Raw genomic sequence first — 23,410 nt, 5'->3', positions numbered from 1 at the left:
CTACAAACTACCAAAATTGAAACAAGAAGAAAGAAAAATTCAACAGACTGATAACCAGTGAGGAAATTGAGTCAGTAATCGAAAAACTTCCAACAAATAAAAGTCCAGGCCCAGATAGATGCCTTCATAGGTGAATTCTACCAAACATCTAGAGAAATGTTAATCAGGGCACCTGGATGACTCAGTGAGTGGAACATGCAACTTTTAATCTCAGGGTTCTAAAGTTGAGCCTCACGTTAGGTGCAGAGATTACTACAAAATAAAATCTTTTTTAAAAAGGGAAGAGTCAATACCTATTCTTCTCAAACTATTCCAAAAAAAACAGAAAAAGAAAGAAAACTTCCAAATTCATTCTCTGAGGCCCTGATACCAAAACCAGATAAAGACCACTAAAAAAGAGAACTACAGGCCAATATCCCTGATGAACATGGTTGCAAAAATTCTCAACAGAATACAAGCAAACCAAATCCAACAATACATTAAAAAAATCATTCACCACAATCAAGTGGGATTTATTCCTGTGTTTCAATGCTGGTCAATATTTGCAAATCAATCAACATGATACACCACATTAAGGGTAAAAGAAAGCATAAGAACTATATGATTAAAAAAAAAGAACTATATGATCATTTCAGTCGATGCAGAAAAAGCATTTGACAAGTACAACATCTATTCATGATAAAAACCCTCAACAAAGTAGGTTTAGAGGGAACATACCTCAACATAATAAAGGCCATATATGAAAATCACACAGTTATTATCATCCTCAATGAGGAAAAATTGAGGGCTTTTTCTCTATGGTCAGGAACAAGACAGGGATGTCCAAGTCTCACCACTGCTATTTAACATAGTCCTGGAAGTCCTAGCCTCAGCAATCAGACAACAAAAAGAAAGAAAAGGCATCCACATTGGTAAATAAGATGTCAGATTTTCACTATTTGCAGATGATATGATATTGTATGTAGAAAACCCAAAAGACTCCTCCAAAAAACTGCTAGAACTGATACATAAATTTGGTAAAGTCACAGGATACAAAATTAACATACAGAATCTGTTGCTTTTCTATATACCAATAATGAAGCAGCAGAAAGAGAAATAAAGGAATCAATCCCATTTAGAATTACAAAAAACTATACCTGGGAAACAACCTAACCAAAGAGGTGAAAGACCCGTACTCTGAAAACTATAAAACACTGATGAAAGAAATTGAAGATGACACAAAGAAATGGAAAGACATTCCATGCTCACAGATTGGAAGAACAAATATTGTTAAAATGTCTATACCACCGGAAGCAATTTACACATTTAATGCATTCCCTATCAAAATACCATGACCATTTTTCCCAGAGTTAGAACAAACAATCCTAAAATTTGTATAGAGCCTCAAATAGCTAAAGCAATCCTGAATAATAAATGCAAAGCTGGAGGCATCAAAATTCTGGACTTTATTATTTATTTTTTAAAATTTTTATCTATTTATTCATGAGAGATACAGAGAGAAGCAGAGACATAGGCAGAGGGAGAAGCAGGCTCCCTGCAGGGAGCCCAATGTGGGACTCTGGGACCACATCCTGAGCAAAAGGCAAACGCTCAACTGCTCAGCCACCCAGGTGTGCCAACTGATTTGATTTAAAAAAAAGGTAGAGTGCGTGGGAGCATGTGAGGTGGAGGTGTAGAGGGAGAGGTAGAGAAAATCTTAAGCAGACTCCACACTGAGTGCAGAGCCCCACATGGGTTTCAATCCCAGGACCCTGAGATCATGACCTGAGCCAACACCTAGTGGAATATGTAACTGACTGTGCCACCCTGGCACCCCTTAACTAATGTGATTTTTAAAAAAATACTCCATTTATTCATTTGAGAGAACGAGAGAGAGCATGAGTGGTGTGTGTGTGTGGAGGGGAGCATTAGGAGAGGGAGAAGCAGACTGACATGGTGCTCAATCCCAGGACCCCAAGATTATGACCTGAGCTGAAGACAGATGCTTCACTGACTGAGCCATCTGGGGCCCCAACTAATGTGATTTTTAAAACCTTTTTATTTTGAAATAATTATAGATTAATAGAAAGTTGCACAAATATTATGAGAGTTCTGGAGTACCTTTCACCCATTTTTTTTCAGTGGTGACATCTTGTGTTAATATAGTGCAGTGTAAAACCAGGAGATAGACATTATTACAATCCATAGGCCTTATTCATATTTCACCAGTTTTATTTGATAAACTACATGTGTGTCTGTAGTTATTTTTTTATTAATAGATTTTTAAAATTTAAATTCAATTACTTAACATATAATGTATTATTAGTTTCAGTGGTAGAGGTCAGTGTTTCATTAGTCTTATGTAATACTCAGTGCTCATTCCATCACGTGCCCTCCTTAATGTCCATCATCCAGTTACCCTGTCCTCCTGCCCCCCAGCAACCCTCAGTTTGTTTCCTATGATTAAGAGTCTCTCATGGCTTGTCTCCTGATCTTATTTTGTTTTGTTTTATTTTTTCCTCTCTTCCCCTATGATCCTCTCTTTTGTTTCTTAAATATGTCTGTACTTTTATATAGTTTTATCACATGGGTAGATTCATGTAACTACCACTACCACAATCAAGATATAGAGCAATTCCATCACCACAAAGATCCCTTGTACTTCCTCTTTGTAGTTATACCATGGCCAATTCCCCCCATTCCCTATTTCAGGTAACTAACATTCTCCACCTCCATAATTTTGTCATTTGGGAATATTATATAAATAGAATCATAGTGTGTAACCTTTTGATAGTGCCTTTTTGAATTTAGCATGATTCCTTTGACTTCCATCCAAGTTTTGTGTTTTAGTAGTTTGTTCTTTATTTGTAAGTTGTATTCTATGGTATGGATGTACCACAGTTTATTTAGCCATTCACTATGGCAGGAATTTGGGTTGTTTCCATGCTTTTGGCTATTGCAAACAAAGTTGGCATGAACATTTTTTTAAAAAGATTTTACATATCTATTCAGAGAGAGAGAGAGAGAGAGAGGCAGGGACATAGGCAGAGGGAGAAGCAGGCTCATGCAGGGAGCCCGACGTGGGACTCGATCCCGGGTCTCCATCATCACACCCTGGGCTGAAGGTGGTACTAAACCACTGAGCCACCGGGGCTGCCCTGCATGAACATTTGTGTAGTTTTTGTGTGGACATAAATTTTCAGTTCTGTGGAATAAATGCCCAGGAGTGCAATCCCTGGGTAATCATTAGTGTATGTTTAGTAGTTTCTTTTTTTTAAAAGATTTTGTTTATTCATGAGAGAAACACAGAGAGAGGCTGAGACATAGGCAGAGGGAGAAGCAGGCTCCACGCAGGGAGCCCCATGCGGGACTCGATCCAGGCATCCCGGGATCACCACCCCCAGCCGAAGGCAGATGCCTAACCGCTGAGTCACTGAGGAGTCTCAGTAGTTTGTTTTTTAAGAAACAACCAAACTGTTTCTAGAGTAGCTGCGCCATTTTAATTCCCACAAGCAATGTATGGGAGATCCCATTTTCTGCATCCTTGCCAGCGTTTTGTATTGTGACTAATTTACTTTAGTTATTCTATTAGATGTCTAGTGATATTTCACCATGGTTTCAATTTGTACTTCCCTAATGGCTAATGATGTTGAACATTTTTTCATGTACTTATTTGCCATCTGTGTATTCTCTTAAGGGAAATGTTAGTTTGTGCTTCTTAGCTATTTTTTATTTGGTTGTTTGATTTTTTTTTTACTGTTGATTTTTGAGAATTATGTATTCTAGATTTGAGTGCCTTGTCAAATATGTATTTGTCTTTTCTTTTAATGGGTTGCAGAGCAAAAGTATTTAATTTTGATGAAGTTTAATCAATTATTTTTAATGGATTGTGCTACTAGTGTCATGTCTTAAAACTCTTCACCGAACTCTAGATCTGAAAGACTTTCTCCTGTAAGTTCTATAGCTTTACCTTTTATGTTTATTTTTTTATTTTTTAAAAAGATTTTTATTTATTTATTCATGAGAGACATACAGAGATAGAGAGAGAGAGAGGCAGAGACACAGGCAGAGGGAGGAGCAGGCCCCATGCAGGAAGCCTGACGTGGGACTCGATCCGGGGTCTCCAGGATCACACCCTGGGCTGAATGCGCTGCTAACCCGCTGAGCCACCAGGGCTGCCCCTACCTTTTATGTTTAAATCTATGATTGATTTTGAGTTAATTTTCTTTTTTAAATAGGCTCCACACCCAAAACAGAGCCGGATCTCACAACCCTGAGATCATGACCTTAGCTGAAATCAAGAGTCAGATGCTTAACCAGTGGTGGAGCCACCCAGGTGCCCTAGCATCATTTAAAAAAAAAAAAGACTATTCTTTCCTCATGGAATTGTCTTTGCACTACTATAAAAAAACAATTTGACTCTAAATGTAACGATTTAGGGATCCCTGGGTGGCGCAGCGGTTTGGCGCCTGCCTTTGGCCCAGGGCGCGATCCTGGAGACCCGGGATCGAATCCCATGTCAGGCTCCCGGTGCATGGAGCCTGCTTCTCCCTCTGCCTGTGTCTCTGCCTCTCTCTCTCTCTCTCTGTGTGACTATCATAAATAAATAAAAATTAAAAAAAAAATAAATGTAACGATTTATTTCTGGACTCTGTTTTATTCCATTGATTTTTATGTCCTATGTCACTGCCAGTCTCGATTACTATAGCTTTGTGTTAAATTTTGAAATGGGGAAGTGTGAGCCTTGCAACTTTGCTCTAATTTTTATAAATGTTTTTGTCTATTCTGGGTCCCTTACATTTCCATATAATTTAAAATGAGCATGTCAGTTTTTACAAAGCCTGGTAAAATTTTGATAGGAAATGCATTTGAATCGGTAGTTCAATTTAAAGGGTATTGACATCTTAAGAATATTAAGTCTTCTGATCTGTGAACATGGGATGTCTTTCCATTTTATTTAGGTCATTAATTTCTTTCAACAATGTTTTATAGATTTTAGTGTACAACTATTGCAGTTCTTTTGTTGAACTTATTCCTAATTATTTTGTATATTATTTAATTGGAGTTCCATTTGCCAAACATATAATAACACCCAGTTCTCATCCCATCAAGTGCCCCCCTCAGTGCCTTTCACCCAGTCACCCCATCCCCCGGCCCACCTCCCCTTCCACTACCCCTTGTTTATTTCCCAGAGTTAGGAGTCCTAATTATTTTTTTGATGTTAATTTAAATGGAAGTAATTTTTTAAAAGACTTATTTGAGAGAAAGAAAGAGCCTGTGTGTGCATGAGTGGGTGGAGGGGCAGAGGGAAAGAATCTTCAAGCAGAGTCCCCCTTGAGCACAGAGCCTGATGTGGGGCTGTATCTTATGACTCTGAGATCATGACTTGAGCTGAAACCGAGTCAGATGTTCAGTCGACTGAGAGACCCAGGTACTCCTTAAATGGAATTTCTTTCTTCTTTTTTTAATTTTAATTTTAATTTATTTATTCATGAGATACACAGAGAGACAGAGAGAGAGGCAGAAACATAGGCAGAGGGAGAAGCAGGCTTCCTGCAGGGAGCCCGACTGAGACTTCATCCCAGGACCCCGGGATCACGCCCTGAGCCAAAGGCAGACACTCAACCATTGAGCCACCCAGGCATCCTAGAATTAATATCTTAATTTCAGTTTTGGTTTACTCATGGCTAGTGGATAGAAATACAATAGATTTTTGTATTTCGTACTCTGTAACCTGGCTAAACTTGTTTATTCATTTTAATAGGTTTTTTTTTTGTGTATGTGTGTGTGGATTTCTGAGGACATTCTTTCTATACACAAGATCATATCATTTGAGAATAGGGATAATTTTATTTAGGAATTATATTTAGGAATAAATTTAACTAAAGTGTAAGACTGTACACTGAAAAATATAAAATATTGTTGAAAGAAATTAAGAAGGTCAAAATAAATGGAAAGTTAGCTTATATTCATGTAATGGAAGACTTAATATTGTTAAGATGACAGTATTCCCCAAAACTGATCTACAAACTTAATTCCATCCCTATCAAAATTCTTTTGCCTTGTCTTTTGTAGAAATTGATAAATTGATCCTAAAATTTATATGTTCATGATACCTGAAATAACTTGAAAAAGAACAAAAAGATTTTATAAAATAATAAAGTTAGGGGACTCACACTTATTAATTTCAAAACTTAACTGAGGTATCAAGACAGTGTGATTCTGGCATAAGGACAGACATACAGATAAGTGAGTTGAGAGTCCAGAAATAAACCCCTGCATTTATGGTCAAATACCCAAAAGAGATGAAAGCCTAGAGCTCTTTAGAAGAAAAAAAAGGTATAAATCTTTGTGCTGATTAGGCAATCATTTCTCTTTTAAAGCACATGCAAAGAAAAAAATTGCTAAATTGAACTTCATCAAAATTTAAAACTTTTGTTCATCAGAAGATACTATGAATAAAGTAAAAAAACAGAAAATATTTTTATGTAATATATCTGAGAATTGTCTAGCATCTAGAATATATAATGAGCTCTTAGAATTTAACAATGAAAAGACAACCTAAATTTAAAATTGGCAGAAAACTTGAATATATATTTCTCCATTGAAGATAAACACATGGCCAATAAGCACATGAAAAGATGCTCAACATTATTAGTCATTAGGGAAATGGAAATCAAAACCATAATGAGATGCTACTTCACACCCACTAAGGTATGTGAAATAATGAAAATGGAAAATAAGAACTTTGTAAGTAATTAATTGGAGAAGTTGGAACTCTCCTAACTACTGATGGGAATGTAAAATGGTATAACTGTTGTGGAGAGTAGTCTAAAAGTTCTTCAAAAAATTAAACATAAATCCTACTTGATTGTGGTGACTAATCCTTTTATTTATTTTTTAAGATTTTATTTATTTGAGAGAGCCCGTGGGCACATGCACATGGTGGGGAGGGGCAGTGGGAGAGGGAGAAGCAGGTTCCCCACTAAGCAGGGAACCAGATGTGGGGCTTGATTCCAGGATCCCAACCGAGATCATGACCTGAGTTGAAGGCAGGCGTCTTAGCCAACAGCCACCCAGGCACCCCATGAATAATCCTTTTAATATATTGTTGGATCCTATTGGTTAGTATCTTGGTGAGAATTTTTGCATCCATGTTCTTTTTTTTTAGAGGTTTTATTTATTTATTCATGAGAGACACAGAGAGAGGCAGAGACACAAGCAGAGGGAGAAGCAGGCTCCATGCAGGGAGCCCGATATGGGACTCAGTCCTGGGACTCCAGGATCATGCCTTGGGCCGAAGGCAGGTGCTAAACTGCTGAGCCACCCAGGTGTCCCTGCATCTATGTTCATCGGGGATATTGGTCTATAGTTCTCCTTTTTGGTGGGGTATTTGTCTGGTTTTGAGATCAAGGTAATGCTGGCCTCAGAGAAAGAATTTGGAAGTTTTCCTTCCATTTCTGTTTTTTTGAAACAGCTTCAGAAGAATAGGTATTAATTCTTCTTTAAATGTTTGGTAGAACTCCCCTGGGAAGCCATTTGGTCCTGGACTCTTGTTTATTGGGAGATTTCTGATTACTACTTCAATGTCCCCGGTGGTTATGGGTTTGTTCAAGTTTTCTATTTCTTCCTGTTTCAGTTTTGGTAGTTTATACATCTCTAGGAATGCATCCATTTCTTCCATTTTGCCTAATTTGTTGGCATGTAGTTGCTCGTAATATGTTCTTATAATTTTTTGTATTTCTTTGGTGTTGGTTGTGATCTCTCTTCTTTCATTCATGAGTTTATTTATTTGGGTCCTTTCTCTTTTCTTTTTGATAAGTGTGGCCAGGGGTTTATTGATCTCATTAATTCTTTAAAGAAATAGTTCCTAGTTTCATTGATCTGTTCTACTGTTCTTTTGGTTTGTATTTTATTGATTTCTACTCTAATCTTTATTAATTCTCCTCTCCTGCTGGGCTTAGGCTTTATTTGCTGCTGTTCTTTCTCCAGCTCCTTTAGGTGTAAGGTTAGGTTTGTATTTAAGATAGTTCTTGTTTTTTGAGAAGGACTTGTACTGCTATATACTTCCCTTGTAGGACACCTTTGCTGCAAACCAAAGGTTTTGAACAGTTGTGTTTTCATTTTCATTTGTTTCCATGAATTTTTATAATTTTTCTTTAATTTCCTGGTTGACCCAGCATTCTTTAGTAGAATGCTCTTTAACCTCTATTTCCAAATTTCCTCTTATGGAGTTCAAGTTTGAAGGCATTGTAGTCTGAAAATATGCAGAGAATGATCCCAGTATTTTGGTACTGGTTGAGACCTGATTTGTGACCTAATAGGTGATGTATTCTGGAGAATGTTCCATGTGCCCTCGAGAAGAATGTGTATTGTGTTGCTTTCGGATGGAATGCTCTGAATATGTCTGTGAAGTCCCATTTGGTCTGGTCCAGTGTGTCATTCAAAGCCCTTGTTTCCTTGTTGGTCTGCTTAGATAATCTGTCCATTGCAGTGAGTGTGGTGTTAAAGTCCCCTTCCATTATTATATTGTTAACATTGTGTTTCTTGGTTAATTTATTGGTTTATATAATTGGACACTCCCATGTTAGGGGCATAAATATTTACAATTATTAGATCTTCTTGTTGGATAGACCCTCTAATTATGATGTAGTGTCCTTCCTTATCTCTTATTATAGTCTTTGGTTTAAAATCTAATTTGTCTGATTTTGGGCAGCCCTGTTGGCCCAATGGTTTGGTGCTGCCTTTGGCCCGGGGTGTGATCCTGGAGACCCGGGATTGAGTCCCATGTCAGGCTCCTTGCATAGAGCCTGCTTTTCTCCCTCTCCCTCTCCCTCTGCCTGTGTCTCTGCCTTTCTCTCTCTCTCTCTCTCTCTCTCTGTCATGAATGAATAATGCAATCTTTAAAAAAAATCTAACTTGTCTGATATAAGGATTGCCACTCCAGCCTTCTTTTGCTGTCCATTAGCATGATAAATTGTTTTCTACCCCCTCACTTTCAATCTGGAGGTGTCTTTGATTCTAAAATGAGTCTCTTGCAGACAGCATATCAATAGGTCTTGTTGTTTATCCAATCTGATACCCTGTGTCATTTGATCAGGGCATTTAGCCCATTTACAATTATAGTAACTATTGAAAGATAGGAATTTAGTGTCATTGTGTCACCTGTAAAGTCACTATTTCTGTAAATAGTCTCTGTTTCTTTCTGGTCTGTTACTTTGGGCTCTCTTCACTTAAAGGATCCCCTTTAACATTTCTTGCAGGGCTGGTTTGGTGATCACAAATTCTTTTAGTTTCTGTCTGTCCTAGAAGCTCTTTATCTCTTCTTCTATTTTGAATGACAGCCTTGCTGGATAAAGTATTCTTGGTTGCATATTTTCCCGCATTCTGAATATGTGTGTGTGTGTGTATCTATATATCTATATATCTATATATCTATATATATCATGCCAGTCCTTTCTTTCCTGCCAGGTACTGATAGGTCTGCTGCCAGTCTAATGTTTCTACCCTTGTAGGTTAAGGACTTAATATTCCAAGCTGCTTTCAATATTTTCTCTTTTTCTCTGATATTTGCAAGCTTCACTATTCTATGTTGAGGTGTTGACCTATTTTTATTGATTTTGAGGGGGCACCTCTGTGCCTCCTGGATTTAAATGCCTGTTTGATTACCCAGATTAGGAAATTTCTCAGCTATAATTTGCTCAAATATACTTTCTACACCCTGCCTCCATTTCTTTTTCTGGGATCCCAATTATTCTAATATTGTTTCACTTTATGGTATCACTTGTCTCTCAGAGTCTCCCCTCATGATCCAGTCGTTCTTTATCTCACTTTTTCTCAGCTTCTTTTTTTCTACATGATTTTATCTTCTATATCACTAATTCTTTCTTCTGTATCATTTATCCTAGCAGTTAGAACCTCCATTTTTTATTACATCTGATTGTCTTTTTGATTTTGAATTGATTAGATTTTAGTTCCTTTATTCCTGCAGAAAGGGATTCTCTGTTGTCTTCTGTGCTTTTTTTCTTGCCCAGCTAGTATCTTTATAATCATTATTCTGAACTCTAGTTCTGACATTTAACTTATATCCATACTGATTAGGTCCCTGGCAGTCAGTACTGCCTCTTGTTCACTTTTTTGAGGGGAGTTTTTCCATCTTTTCATTCTGTTCAGAAGAGAATAGATGAACAAGAGAGCAAAATATTAAAATAGCAACAGTGGCTCTAGAGACATATACACTAAACTATCAGAAGAGATGCAAAACTAAAGGAAAATTCAAAAAAGAGAGTATAATCAGACAGGTGAACAGAACAGAGCAACATACTAGATCCTGGGTATATTTTGGTCTGCTTATTAGAAAACTAGATTCCAAAATTGTAAAGAAAATATATATATATACAAAAATAAAGTTAAATGCGATGAAAGGTTAGAATGTAACTGTAAAAATGAAAATGAAAGAAGACTTTAAAAAAGAGTTGATAAAATAAGAAATTGGTTGAAAAGGAAAAATTAAAATAAAATGGAAAGACTAAAGAATCATAAGAAAGAAACCACAAATTCTATATACCATTTCCCCTAGTGCTGAAGTTTTACAGTTCTCTATGATGGGTAATCTTGGTCTTAACTGGATATTCTTGCTGATCTTCTGGAGGAGGGGCCTGTCGTGCTGATTCTTCAGTGTTTTTGCCCCAGGTGGAATTGCATGCCATTGCCGGGCCCAGTATAAGCAGCTCTGGATTGCTCTATGTGGAAGTTATTCTCTGAAGGCTTTCCACACTGCTTTAGATGATGAGAATGAAAATGGCAGCCTCCCAATCTCCAGCCCTGGAGCTGAAAGATTGTGCCTCCCACTCTTCAGTGCACCCTTAGGGAAAAACAGTCAGTCACTCTTGTCTCCCTGGTTTCCATCCACACTCTGTGTTTCCCCAGCTTGTGACTAAGAGTTTTTATCTCAGGCGTGTGACCCCATTTTGGGAGACTCCTGTGGTGTGCACCTCACTGTTCTTCCTTGGGGGAAGAAAGAGGGGGCCTTGCTATGGTTCTGCTGCTTGCTGGAACTCTGCTTGGAGAGCAGTCTCCTGACCATGCCATGGTTCATGGTTTCTGGCAACATGGAGCTGAAAGTCCACTCTTGGGTTCACTGATTGCAGCCGGCTGGCTTCCCTGCTCTGATGCCTGGGAACTCTGCTGCGTTCAGGCACCCCTGTTGTTTTTGTAACCCCGGGGATCCCGAGACCACAGTGTCCCACCTAGGATTCTGCCCTGCTTCACCACCTTAGCACATATCAGCCAGGGACATCAATGGAGCAGACTTCTAAAAATTCTGATTTAGTTCTCTGCTGCTGTATCACTTTCTGGTAGCTGGCTTATGGAGGCTCCCTCCTCCCAAGGTTTATCTTCTGATATATCATCACCTCAGATTCACTTCTCCGCACCTCCTACCTTATAGAGAGTGGTCACTTTTTTATTTGTAGAATTGCAGCAATTCTTTTCTTACATCTCTGGTTGAGTTCACTGGTGTTCAGAATGATTTGATAGCTATCTAGCTGAATTCCAGGGACCAGATAAAACTAAGGTTCCCTACTCCTCCCTTATTTAAAGTCTAGTTAGTTATCATATATTGTTAAATTGGTTTCAGGTGTAGAATTTAGTGATTCATCACTTATATGTAATTGTCAGTGCTCATCACAACAAGTGTCCTCCTTAATGCCCATCACCCATTTAGCCTATCCCCCCACCTTCCCTCCAGAGAGGGAAGCTGATCAAGTCTCAGCTTCCCTCTCTTTTTTTCCCATTCCCTTATGTTCATCTGTTTTGTTTTTTAGATTCTACATATGAGTGAAATCATATGGTATTTGTCCTTCTCTGGCTGACTTATTTTGCTTAGCATAATAAATATTTTAAAAATTTATTTATTTGAGAGAGAGAGTGCAAGTGAGCATGAGCATGGGGGAGGGGTAGAGGGAGAAGCAGGCTCCCTACTCAGTCCCGCATCAGCAGGGAGCCTGATGTGGGACTCAATCCCAGTACCCTGGGATCATGACCCAAGCTGAAGGCAGAAGCTTAACCGACTGAATCACCCAGGTGCCCTTTACATCTCAGATTTAAATTCAACTAAAAGCAATGAAAACACTGGCAAAAGTTGTCAAAATGAACTTTATAGCTTCTTATTGAACTTTATTAGAAATTACAACTAGCTATAATCTAGATAAAAATCTCTTTGAGTCCTCAGTAGTTTTTAAGAGTTATAGGCCTCCTGAGACCAAAAACAAAATAAGAAGTATTGGTATAGGATTAGTCTGGAGCTGTGACTGGCAGCATCAATATCATCTTGGGTGAATGTCTGGGTGGATCAGCTAGTTAAGCATCTGACTCTTGGTTTCAGCATAGGTTGTGATCTCATGAATCATGGCATCAAGCCCTGTGTTGGGCTCCACACTCAGGTAGGAGTCTGCTTAAAGATTCTCTCCCTCTGCCCCTTCTCCCTAGTTGTGCACATGTGCATGCACTCTCTCAAATAAGTACATCTTAAAAAAATAAACGGTTATTTAAAAAAATCATCTGCGAACCTGTTAGAAATGCAAATTATTGGATTCCACTCTAGGCCTGAAGAATCATGAATTCTGGAGGTAGAGCTCAACAAAATGCATTTTAGCAAGCCTTTCTTATAATTCTGTTTCATGCTGAAATTTGAGAACGATTCATACTGCATATTGTGTCAGAATATTTGACAGAAGAAAAATTGAGTTGTAGCTACTCAGAGAAGGATGGTTAAGGGAAGGTTATGTTCAAAATAGAGTATATAATAAACATATTATAGGTTGAATATAAAAAGCCAGGGAGAAGAAGATTGGAGGAGTTGGTTAATGAGGAAGGGGATTAAGTTATGGGTCATATATCAAGAGATGGAAATGAATCTGATCAATATATATAGAGAGAGGGATAAACAAGCATTTATCTAGTGCCTGCTGTTTGTATGTATATATACATATATATGTCAATATGTATATAAGTTAATGCTCTGCAATAGAGATAAAAAGATCTATAACATTAGTGTGTAGTATCTCTTATAGGAGCTTAAGGTAAATTCTGTGGTAGATACACATGTGTAAACAGGTGCATTACAAGGTAATTGCTTTAAAAGACATATGAATGAAGTTCCACAGTGAAATACAATATGAGCAATTAACTGTGCTGTGACAATTCAGACTGTGAACTTTTTGGTAAGGAAAGGGGCACGAGGGGGATCCCTGGGTGGCTTAGCGGTTTAGCGCCTGCCTTTGGCCCAGAGCGTGATCCTGGAGTCCCAGGATCAAATCCCACGTTGGGCTCCCGGTGCATGGAGCCTGCTCCTCCCTCTCTCTCTGTCTCTCATGAAAGGATAAAATCTTTAAAAAAAAAACAAGGAAAGGGGCATAAGATGGGTATTTTATTATTATTATTTTAAAGATTTTATTTATTCATGAGAGACACAGAGAGAAAGAGAGGCAGAGGCACAGGCAGAGGGAGAAGCAGGCTCCATGCAGGGAGCCTGATGTGGGACTCCATCCCGGGATTCCAGGATCACGCCCTGGGCTGAAAACAGGTACTAAACTTCTGAGCCACCCAGGGATCCCCCAAGATGGGTATTTTAAATTGAAGAAGAGAATTAGATGTTGGATAAGGGAGCATATTGAATTTTGGTTAAGGTGGAAGGTGAAAGTAATTTTTGGGAGGGTTGCAGTAGGAGAATATAGCATATTATGGGAGTACTTTTGAAGAATGTGAAAAAAAAAGGCTTGAATATCTGAGTGGGAAATCTCCTTAGTAAATCAACAAAGAAAATATAATTTTTTATAATAATAATTTTTAAAAAAGATTTTATTTATTTGCAAGAGAGAGATAGCAACAGAGATAGTGAGAAAGAGTATGAGCAGGGAGGAGAGGGAGAAGCAGGCTCCCTGAGCAGGGAGCCTGACATGGGGCTTGATTCGAGGACCCTGGGATCATGACCTGAGCTGAAGGTAGATGCTTTACCAACTGAGCCACCCAGGTGCCCCAGAAAAATTAACTTTTACTGAGTATCCACTACGTACTTGACATGATGCTAGGAGTTGTAACATTTTTGATTGTTGAGCTGAAGTGAAGGTTTACTTGAAGTTAGCATAAATTTTTAATGGATCCATTCAGCATAATTTACTGTTGTTTGATTATTTTGTTATTATCACTTAGTAGTATATTAGGTGATGGTCAGTCTAGCATTTAATTTCTTGCATAAAAGTAATTACCCACTGATGTTTAGCAGTTCAGATTCAACCTTGTAGTTTTTCTTCTAACGAAGGGCAAACCTAAGTTCTCTGGTCCATAAAATACTTTATAGATCTGCTAGGATATGATTTCAAAGAGGCTTCCTCTCTTCAACAGGGAGTACCACATAACAGCAAATAACCTCTTTTATTACAATTCTTGGCACTAACTAATGGTAGCTTTGACTGCTAAAATTATTAACATTTTTCGTATGCTGTCTTTTTTAAGAAAGAGAGGAAGTGGGGGAGGAGCAAGGGGAGTGGGAGAGAGAATCTTAAGCAGGCTCCAATGCAGGGCTCCATCTCATGACCCTGAGATCATGACCTGAGCCAAAATCAAGAGTCAGACACTTAACCAAGTGATCCACCAGGCATCCCTTTTGTATACTGTCTTAAAGTTTACAAAATTCTTTCACATCTGTGATCTCATTTGATTCTCAATCCTATGTAGTAGATACTACTTATCCTTTCTTTACAGTTAAGGAAATTGAGACTCATAGAGGCTGTGACTTGCCTCACTTCACTGAGCAAAGAAGTAGAATTGTCAAATAACTGTGGTATACCTGAAACTAATATAACATTGTATGTCAACTGTATTTTGATTTAAAAAAAAGAAGAGGAGAAACTGGGAATCCAAAGCCCGTATTCTTTTTACTACATCAGTATATGCTGGGCATCATCCCAGATGTAATGAATCAGAATTTACAAGTGATGGGACCAGGGTATGTGATCTTTGAAGAGCTCCACTGGTGAGTCTGATGCTCGCCAGAGGTTGCTAGAGCATTACATCATGCTGCCTCTTCTTTAAGACTTCTTGTATCTGAATTCTCTATATTTTGGGTTTGAAATATTGATTTGTGGCCCAATAAAATGAATACATTTTCAAAACTAGCTTGAATTATTAGAGATTTCGTTTCCACTAAGGTAAAATCTGATTAGTGATGAATACTTTATAGATTTTTTTGCAGCATTATATTGCTTTATATAAGGACAGAAAGCATTTCTGATATGGGGTTTGTCACACAGCATTTCTCTTTTTTAAAAAAGACTTTTAAAAAATATTTCTATTTACTTCTTTATTTGAGAGAAAGAGAGAGTGTGAGCAGGGGGGAGGAGCAGAGGGAGAGGGAGAAGCAGAAGGAGAGGAGAAGCAGACTTCCTGCTGAGCAGGGAGCCCAACACGGGGCTTAAGCAGTTGCTTAATGGACTGAGCCACCCAGGCGTCCCTCAGCATTTCTCTTTTATGATAAGATTTCCTCCACCTTGAGAAATGAATCAGCAAGTATTCATCAATCATCTGTTTGCATAGATGTGAATATTATTTTGTAAACTCTAGATAATTGAGATTTGGCTTATTAATGCTCTAGTGTTTATAATTTATTTTTCTCTTTTACACAATCTAGCATTAAAGCCTTAGATGAGGGTATCTACTCAGCAAGATGTCAGGCTTAATATTCTGCAGGTAGATAGAAGAAAAAACTAAAGAGAAGCTGTCTTTTTACATTCTTAGTCTTTTATTCTCTCTGCTCAATTGTTTTCTTACCCAAAGCATAAGAATACTTGATTCCACATAAGAAAGAGAAAAGAACACAGCAAATATAGGGATTTTCCCCCTATGAAGTACTTCATAAAATTATTTTCTTATATATGTCTATGTTTTTTTTTAATATGCCGTGTCAGCTAAATTTTTAAACGACTGAAACAAGCTTCTTCTATAAGTGCCTAAGTAACGTGTGAATGATGTTTTCATTCATTTGAGGGTGTTCAATCAGAACAACAGAGCTGACAAGAATCTTAGAGATAATCTAGTACATTGTCCTCATTTTATGGATGAGGAAACTGAAACCATGAGAGTGTAAGGTTCAAGGTTATATATAAGAAACATCAGAGTAGCTCTTCTGACTCCAAGATAGGATTGCTCTTAGCTGCCTTAAATAGCAGATATTCACAGCAGTTCAGACTATGAAGTTACTGTGAGCCTGTTTTAGGACAAAAGACTCCCATTTAACATCCTTCTAATGTGGAGATAAATACTAATGTGGAGATAAATACAAGAGCTATTCAAGCTGGGGAAGCATCTGTTAGACATGGCATTATATTATAATATAATAACACAAGATTGTACACCAATTTTGCCATTTCCAGAAAAAAGTAAATGACTCCCAACACTATCAACTCTTGCGTTACCCAAGATAATTCTTACTTTTTGTATTTTGAGCTGGCTATTATGTTTAGCTAACCAGTGTTGCTAAAAAGTTTAGAAAACAAGTTAAGACTGTTTAACACGAGTTAAAAATATGTTAAAATTGACTTATAGATAAATCTTATTTCATTTTAACCAATTGATATATTTTTTTTCATTTTCTCAGGCAGTTGCTCAAGGGGATTTTCATAGAGCATATACATGTATGTTGCGCTGTAAGGATATGTTGATGAGGTTCCCCAAAATGGTGAGTGAAGTCTCTGCATTTATTCTCCAAGAGTTTAGAAATATGCTATATGAAGTTCTAGATAGAACTAGATACTTCATGCAACACTTTAGAGATTATATCTGAGGTCAGTTCTGCCCATTTAGCTGATCTTTGAAATATTTTCTTTGTTCTGTACTGGAAAGGGTATTTATTTATGTTTTTAAAGATTTTATATATTTATTCATGAGAGACACAGAGAGAGACAGAGACATAAGCAGAGGGAGAAGCAGTCTCCCCATGGGAAGCCTGATGCGGGACTCAATCCCAGGACCCTAGGATCACGACCTGAGCCAAAGGCAGAGGCTCAACCACTGAGCCACCCAGGTGCCCCAAGAAGTTAAAAAATTTTAAAGCAATTTCATATTTATAAAAATATTACAGTAATACAAAGAAAGACTCCTTTTACCCTTTGCACAGAGACCTCATTCAAGTTTCTCCAAACTATCGTGTATACAAAATGGAATCAATCTGGAATTGTACCTAGTCTCCTTCAAACTGGAACAATTCCTCACTTTAGCTTGACTTTCATGACTTTGGCAATTTTGAAGATTACTGACAACTCATTTTGTAGAATGTGACTTAGTTTTTTAATTAAAAATTTTTATTGAGATAAAATTGGTATATTGTGTAAGTTTGAAGTATATAGCATGTTGGTTTTATACACTTATATATTGCAATATGATTACTATATAATGTTAGCTAACACCTTTATTATGTCATAAAATCATTTTGTATTGAGAACAGTTAAGGTCTAGTCTCCTAGTAATTTTGAAATTTATAATACAGTGTTGTTTACTATGATTACTGTGTTGTGCATTAAATCTCCAGAACTTATTTATCTACTAATTGCAAGTTTCTACTCTTAACATCTCCCTAATTCCCCCACCATTTATTTGAGTTTGTTCAGAGCTTCCTCATGATTAGAACAAGTCATGAACCTGGGCCCAGAAAATCACTTAAGTGGTTTTATATTCTCCTCATGGCTTGCTATTGGGTGGCAGACAGTATTGATTTATTCTATTATTGGTGGTGCTAGTTTTGATCTCTTGATTTAAATGGTATTTTAAGGTTTCTTTACTATAAATGTATGTATTTTTTTCCCTGTGTTATTCATAAATATTTTGTGGGTTGATACTTTGAAATTATATGAAGTCCAATTTCTCATCCTTTCACCATCCATTGTTATTTCTTACCTAAATTAGTATTGTGATGGTTGACAACTGGCTATTTTGCTAATTCCATCTTTTTTTTTTTTTTTTTTTTTTTTTTTATTTTTTTTTATTTTTTTTTTTTATTATTTATTTATGATAGTCACAGAGAGAGAGAGAGGCAGAGACACAGGCAGAGGGAGAAGCAGGCTCCATGCACCGGGAGCCCGATGTGGGATTCGATCCCGGGTCTCCAGGATCGCGCCCTGGGCCAAAGGCAGGCGCCGAACCGCTGCGCCACCCAGGGATCCCTCCATCTTTTTTTCTATATATATTAGTTGACATTCTACTATAATTAAAAAAAATATTTTATTTATTTATTTGACACACACAGAGAGCACAAGCACGGGATGTGGCAGGCAGAGGGAGAGGGAGAAGCAGGCTCCCCACTGAGCAAGGAAGCCCGATGCAGGGCTCAATCCCAGGACTCTGGGGTCATGACTTGAGCCGAAGGTAGACACTTAACCAACTGAGCCACCCAAGTGCTCCTTGACATTCTACTATAAAACCTTTTTTTATTGTGGAAAAATATATATAACATAAAATGTGCCATTTTAACCATTTTTAAGCATGTAATTCATTGGCATTAAGTACATTCACAGTGTTATACAACCACCACCACTATCAGTTTTCAAAATTTTTCATCACTCCAAGTAGAAACTCTGTACTCATCACATTATCACTCCCTATTACCTCTTCTCCACAGTCTCTGATGTCCTCTAATCTACTTTTTATCTATGGACTTTCATGTTCTAGATATTCCATATAAGTGGAATCATATAATATTTCTTTTATGTCTGGCCTACTTAATTTAGCTTAATTTTTTTTAAGATTCACCCATGTTATAGCATGTATCAGAATTATATTCCCTTCTACAATTGAATCATATTTCATTGTATGTACATGCCACATTTTATGTATCCATTCATTAATTGATGGATACTTGGGTTGTTTCCACCTTTTGGCTATTGCAAATGTTGCTTCTGTGAACATTGATGTATAAATGTCTGTTTGAATCCAATCCAAATTCATATTTTTGTGAACTCTTGGGATTTTTTTAAGGTTAATTAATTTATTTATTTTAGAGAGACAGAATGAGTGCGGGGAGGGACAGAGGGAAAGGGAGAGAAGCAGACTCCTTCTGAGCACTGAGCCCAATATGGAGCTTGATCTCATGACCCTGAAATCATGACCTGAGCCAAAATCAAGAGTCAGATACTAAACCAACTGAGCCACTCAGGTGCCCCTTAAGCCCTTGTTTTTAATTCTCTTGGAAAAATATCTCGGACTGGAATTGTTGGGTCATATGGTAATTCTGTGTTTAACTCTTTGCAGAAGCAGCAAACTATTTTCTGCAGCAGCTGCACCATTTTACATTCCCGCCAGCAATGTATGAAGGTTCCAATTTTTCTATATCCTCACCAATATTTATTTTCCGGGAAATTTTAAAATTATTATAACCATCAGTAGGTATGCAGTGGTTTCTCATTATGCCTTTTATTTGCATTTACTTGATAACTAATTATTTTAAACATCTTTCCATGTGCTTATTGGGCATTTGTATATCTTCTTTAGAGAAATGTCTATTAAAGTCGGTATGCAGTGGTTTCTCATTATGCCTTTTATTTGCATTTACTTGATAACTATTTATTTTAAACATCTCTCCATGTGCTTATTGGGCATTTGTATATCTTCTTTAGAGAAATGTCTATTAAAGTCCATTGCCTATTTTTTCCTCTGCCTATTTTTTTGCCTATTTTTATTTAAAAATTTTTTTTAAAAGATTTTATTTATTCATTTGAGAGAGAGAGAGAAGGAACATGAGCAGGGGAAGAAGGAGAGGGAGAAGCAGATGCCCTGATGAACAGGGAGCCCTGTGCAAGGCTCAGTCCCAGGCCACTGGGAGCCAAAGGCAGACACTTAACTGACTAAGCCAATCAGGTGCCCCATCCTTTGCCTGTTTTTAAATTTGGTTGTTTGTCTTTTGGTTGTTGGATATTAAAGCCTTATATGATTTGCAAATATTTTTGCCCGTTCTGAGGGTTGTATTTCTACTCTCTTCATAGTGTCCTTTGATGCACAAAATTTTTAATTTTTTTAAAGATTTTATTTATTTATTCATGAGACACACACACACACACACACACACACACACACACACACACACACACAGAGGCCCAGCAGAGAGAGAAGCAGGCTCCATGCAGGGAGCCTGATGTGGGACTTGATCCTGGGACTCCGGGATCACACCCCAGGCTGAAGGCAGGTGCTTAACCGCTGAGCCACCCAGGCATCCCAAGTTTTTAATTTTGATTAAGTCCAGTTTAACTGTTGTTTTTCTTTTGTTGCCTATGCTTTTGGTGTCATTTAGGAAACTTGCCAAATCCAGGGTCATGAAGATTTTTGTGTTCCTTTGAGAGTTTTACAGCTTTGGCTCTTAAATTCAGGATTTTGATCGATTTTGAGTTAATTTTTCTGTGTGGTGTGAGGTAAAGGTCCAAGTTCATTATTTTGCATGTGGCTATCCAGTTATTCTAATACCATTTGAAGAGATTATTCTTTCCCCATATGGTCATCCACCCTTGTCAAAAACCAAATGACCATATATTTCAAACTTTATTTCTGTGCACTCAGTTTTGTTCTGTCAGTCTATATGTCTATTCATATGCCAGTACCCCACTATTCTGATTATTGTAGTTTTGTTCTGCTGTACATTTGAAGTTGGGGAAGTGTGAGACCTCCAACTTTGTTCTTCTATTTCAAGATTATTTTGGGTCTCCTGGGTCCCTTGAGATTTAATGTGAATTTTAGGATAGGTTTTTCCATTTCTTCAAAAACGGTCGTTGGGATTTTGATAGAGATTACACTGAATCTATCGTCATCTTGGATAGCATCGTCATCTTGTGATACTAAGTTTTCCAGTTGTAGGTGTGCTGACAATACTGACTCCATCTTTGTCCCTTAGTCTTGTTCATTGTCCCTTGTTCTTGTTCATGTCCATTCAGTGACCTCTCTTGGGGCTACATGTTTTTGGGCCCCTTGGAGATTAATACCTTAGAAATACCCACCAAAGCTGGAATGTGGGGAGGCTTGTTCTAGCTTCTTATGAATGTGTTAGAGATAGTATAGTCTTTTTCCCATCTTGATGAACACATACAGCTGTGATGTCTGTTAAATGTTAGTTCTTGGGAATCCCTGGGTGGCTCAGCGGTTTAAGTACCCGCCTTCGGCCCAGGGCATGATGCTGGAGACCTGGGATCGAGTCCCACATCAGGCTCCCTGCATGGAGCCTGCTTCTTCCTCTGCCTCTGTCTCTGCCTCTCTTTCTCTTTCTCTCTCTCTCTCTCTCTCTCTGTTTCTGTCTCTGTATCTCATGAATAAATAAAAATCTTAAAAATATGTGAGCTCTCAGGTGCATGCAAACTCTTTGAAGTGTATACAGACCCTTTGGTCTCACTACAGTGCACGCCCTTGTGTCCCCTTGCTCAATAAAATCTGTAGACTAAGGTCTAGACTTTATGGAGAATAGCTGCAGCTGCCCTGATCATCATCTGCCCAATCCTGTCAGTTACCCACCCTAAATAAAACTGTAAACTGTATGGAGTTGCCTATTTCATTTTTCAATCTCAAAGTGCCTTCTCAATTTGAAGGACAGTCTCTCCCCACCTTCTAACACCAATCCATGAACATAGGGATGTTTTTCCATTTATTTAAGTCTTCTTTAATTTATTTCAGCTATGTTTTGTGGTTTTCAGCCTACAATTCTGTACCTTTTTGGTTACATTTACTCCTAAATATTTTATTCTTTTTGATGATATTGGAAATGGAATTATTTTAATTTCCTTAATTGAGTATTCATTTCTAGTATATAGAAATACAACTGATTTTTGTGTGTTTTGTGACCTTCAGATTTGCTGAATTCACTTATTATCCATAAAAAGGCTTTTTAAAAGAAGATTCTTTAGTATGTTCTATATATAAGATCATGTCACATGGGAGTAGAGAGTTTTACTACTTCGTTTATAATCTGGATGCCTTCTGGTTTTTTTTTTCTTGTGTAATTGCTATAACTGTTACGTCTAATGTTTTGAATAAGAATGATGAACGCTGGCATCCTTGTATTATTATTGATCTTTTTTATTATTATTATTTTTAAATTTTATTTATTTATTCATATGAGAGAGAGGCAGAGGCACAGGCAGAGGGAGAAGCAGGCTACCTGTGGGGAGCCCGATGCAGGACTCAATCCCAGGACCCTGGGATCACGCCCTGAGCTGAAGGCAGATAGTCAACCACTGAGCCACTCAGGCATCCCTTATTCTTGATCTTAGAGGAAAAGCTTTTAGTTTTTGACCATTGAGTATGAGATTAGCTGTGGGTTTTTCATATGTAGCTTTTAAAAAAATATATTATTTATTTGAGAGAGAGAGAGAGAGAGCATCAGCAGGGGGAGAGAGAGAGAGAAAGAGGGAGAAGCAGATTCCCCACTAAGCAGGGACCCTGACATGGGGTTCAATCCCAGAATCCTGAGATCATGACCTGAGCTGAAGGCAGATGCTTAACCCACTGAGCCATCGAGGCACCCCCATATACAGCTGTTATTATGAGGAAGCTCCTTTCTGTTCCTAGTCTGAGTGATTTCATTGTGAGAGGTTGTAGGATTTGTGAAATACTTTTTTTTAGATCAATTTAAATTTTCATGTTTTTTTCTATAATTTTTGATATATCATTTTCTTTAAAAAGTTTTTTAATAGTATTTTCTCTGGATTTTGTTTTTTAATTTTTTTATTTTAAAGTTTCTATTTATTTATTTGACACAGAGAGAGCATGAGACAGCACAAGCAGGGAGAGAAGCAGAGGTAGAAGGAGCAGCAGACTCCCCACTGAGCAGAGAGCCTGATGCAGGGCTCGATCCCAGGACTCTGGGATCATGACCTGAGCTGAAGGTGGATGCTTAACTGGTTGAGCCACCCAGGCACCACATTATTTTCTTTTTTGAGAGAAGACTGCATATATCATATACATCATCATAAATATACTGCAGTGTATATTTCTTTTTTTTTAAGTAGACTCTACCTTCAACATGGAGCTCCAACTCATGGCCCTGAGATCAAGAGTCACTTTCTCTACCAACTAAGCTAGCCACATGACCTCAGTGTATATAATATAATAGAATATTTTCTCCCTTATAAACACAGAACAATGATCAAATTAAATAAATTTAACATTCATAAGCACTTTAATCTATAATCCATAGTCTAATTTGTTAATTCTCCAAATAGTTTACTTTATAGCATTTTGTTCTCCCCCCACAGCAGTCCAGGATCCAGTTCAGGATTATACTTTGCAATTAGTTGTCTCATCTCTTTACTATCCTTTAATCTGTCTTTATCTTTCACGAAATTGGCATTTTAAAAACAGCTTTATTGAGATACAGTAAATCATATACATTTAAATTTTCTAGTTT

The 23,410-nt window shown here is 37.6% G+C and overlaps 1 protein-coding gene across 1 annotated transcript in view; it reads left to right on the top strand.

Moving 5' to 3' along the window:
* Positions 1 to 23,410, top strand: part of TEX11 (testis expressed 11) — a 325,266-nt gene that overhangs the window by 12,701 nt on the left and 289,155 nt on the right. The window contains exon 7 of the mRNA XM_041740423.1: positions 16,634 to 16,714. Within this exon, the coding sequence (XP_041596357.1) occupies positions 16,634 to 16,714 (81 nt within the window). The remainder of the gene's footprint in view (positions 1 to 16,633; positions 16,715 to 23,410) is intronic.

This window comes from Vulpes lagopus, chromosome X (genome assembly GCF_018345385.1).
Source record: "Vulpes lagopus strain Blue_001 chromosome X, ASM1834538v1, whole genome shotgun sequence".
Classification (NCBI taxonomy): domain Eukaryota; kingdom Metazoa; phylum Chordata; class Mammalia; order Carnivora; family Canidae; genus Vulpes; species Vulpes lagopus.
The sequence above is the reverse complement of the archived record's forward strand: the minus strand, read 5'-3'. Positions and strand labels throughout refer to the sequence as shown.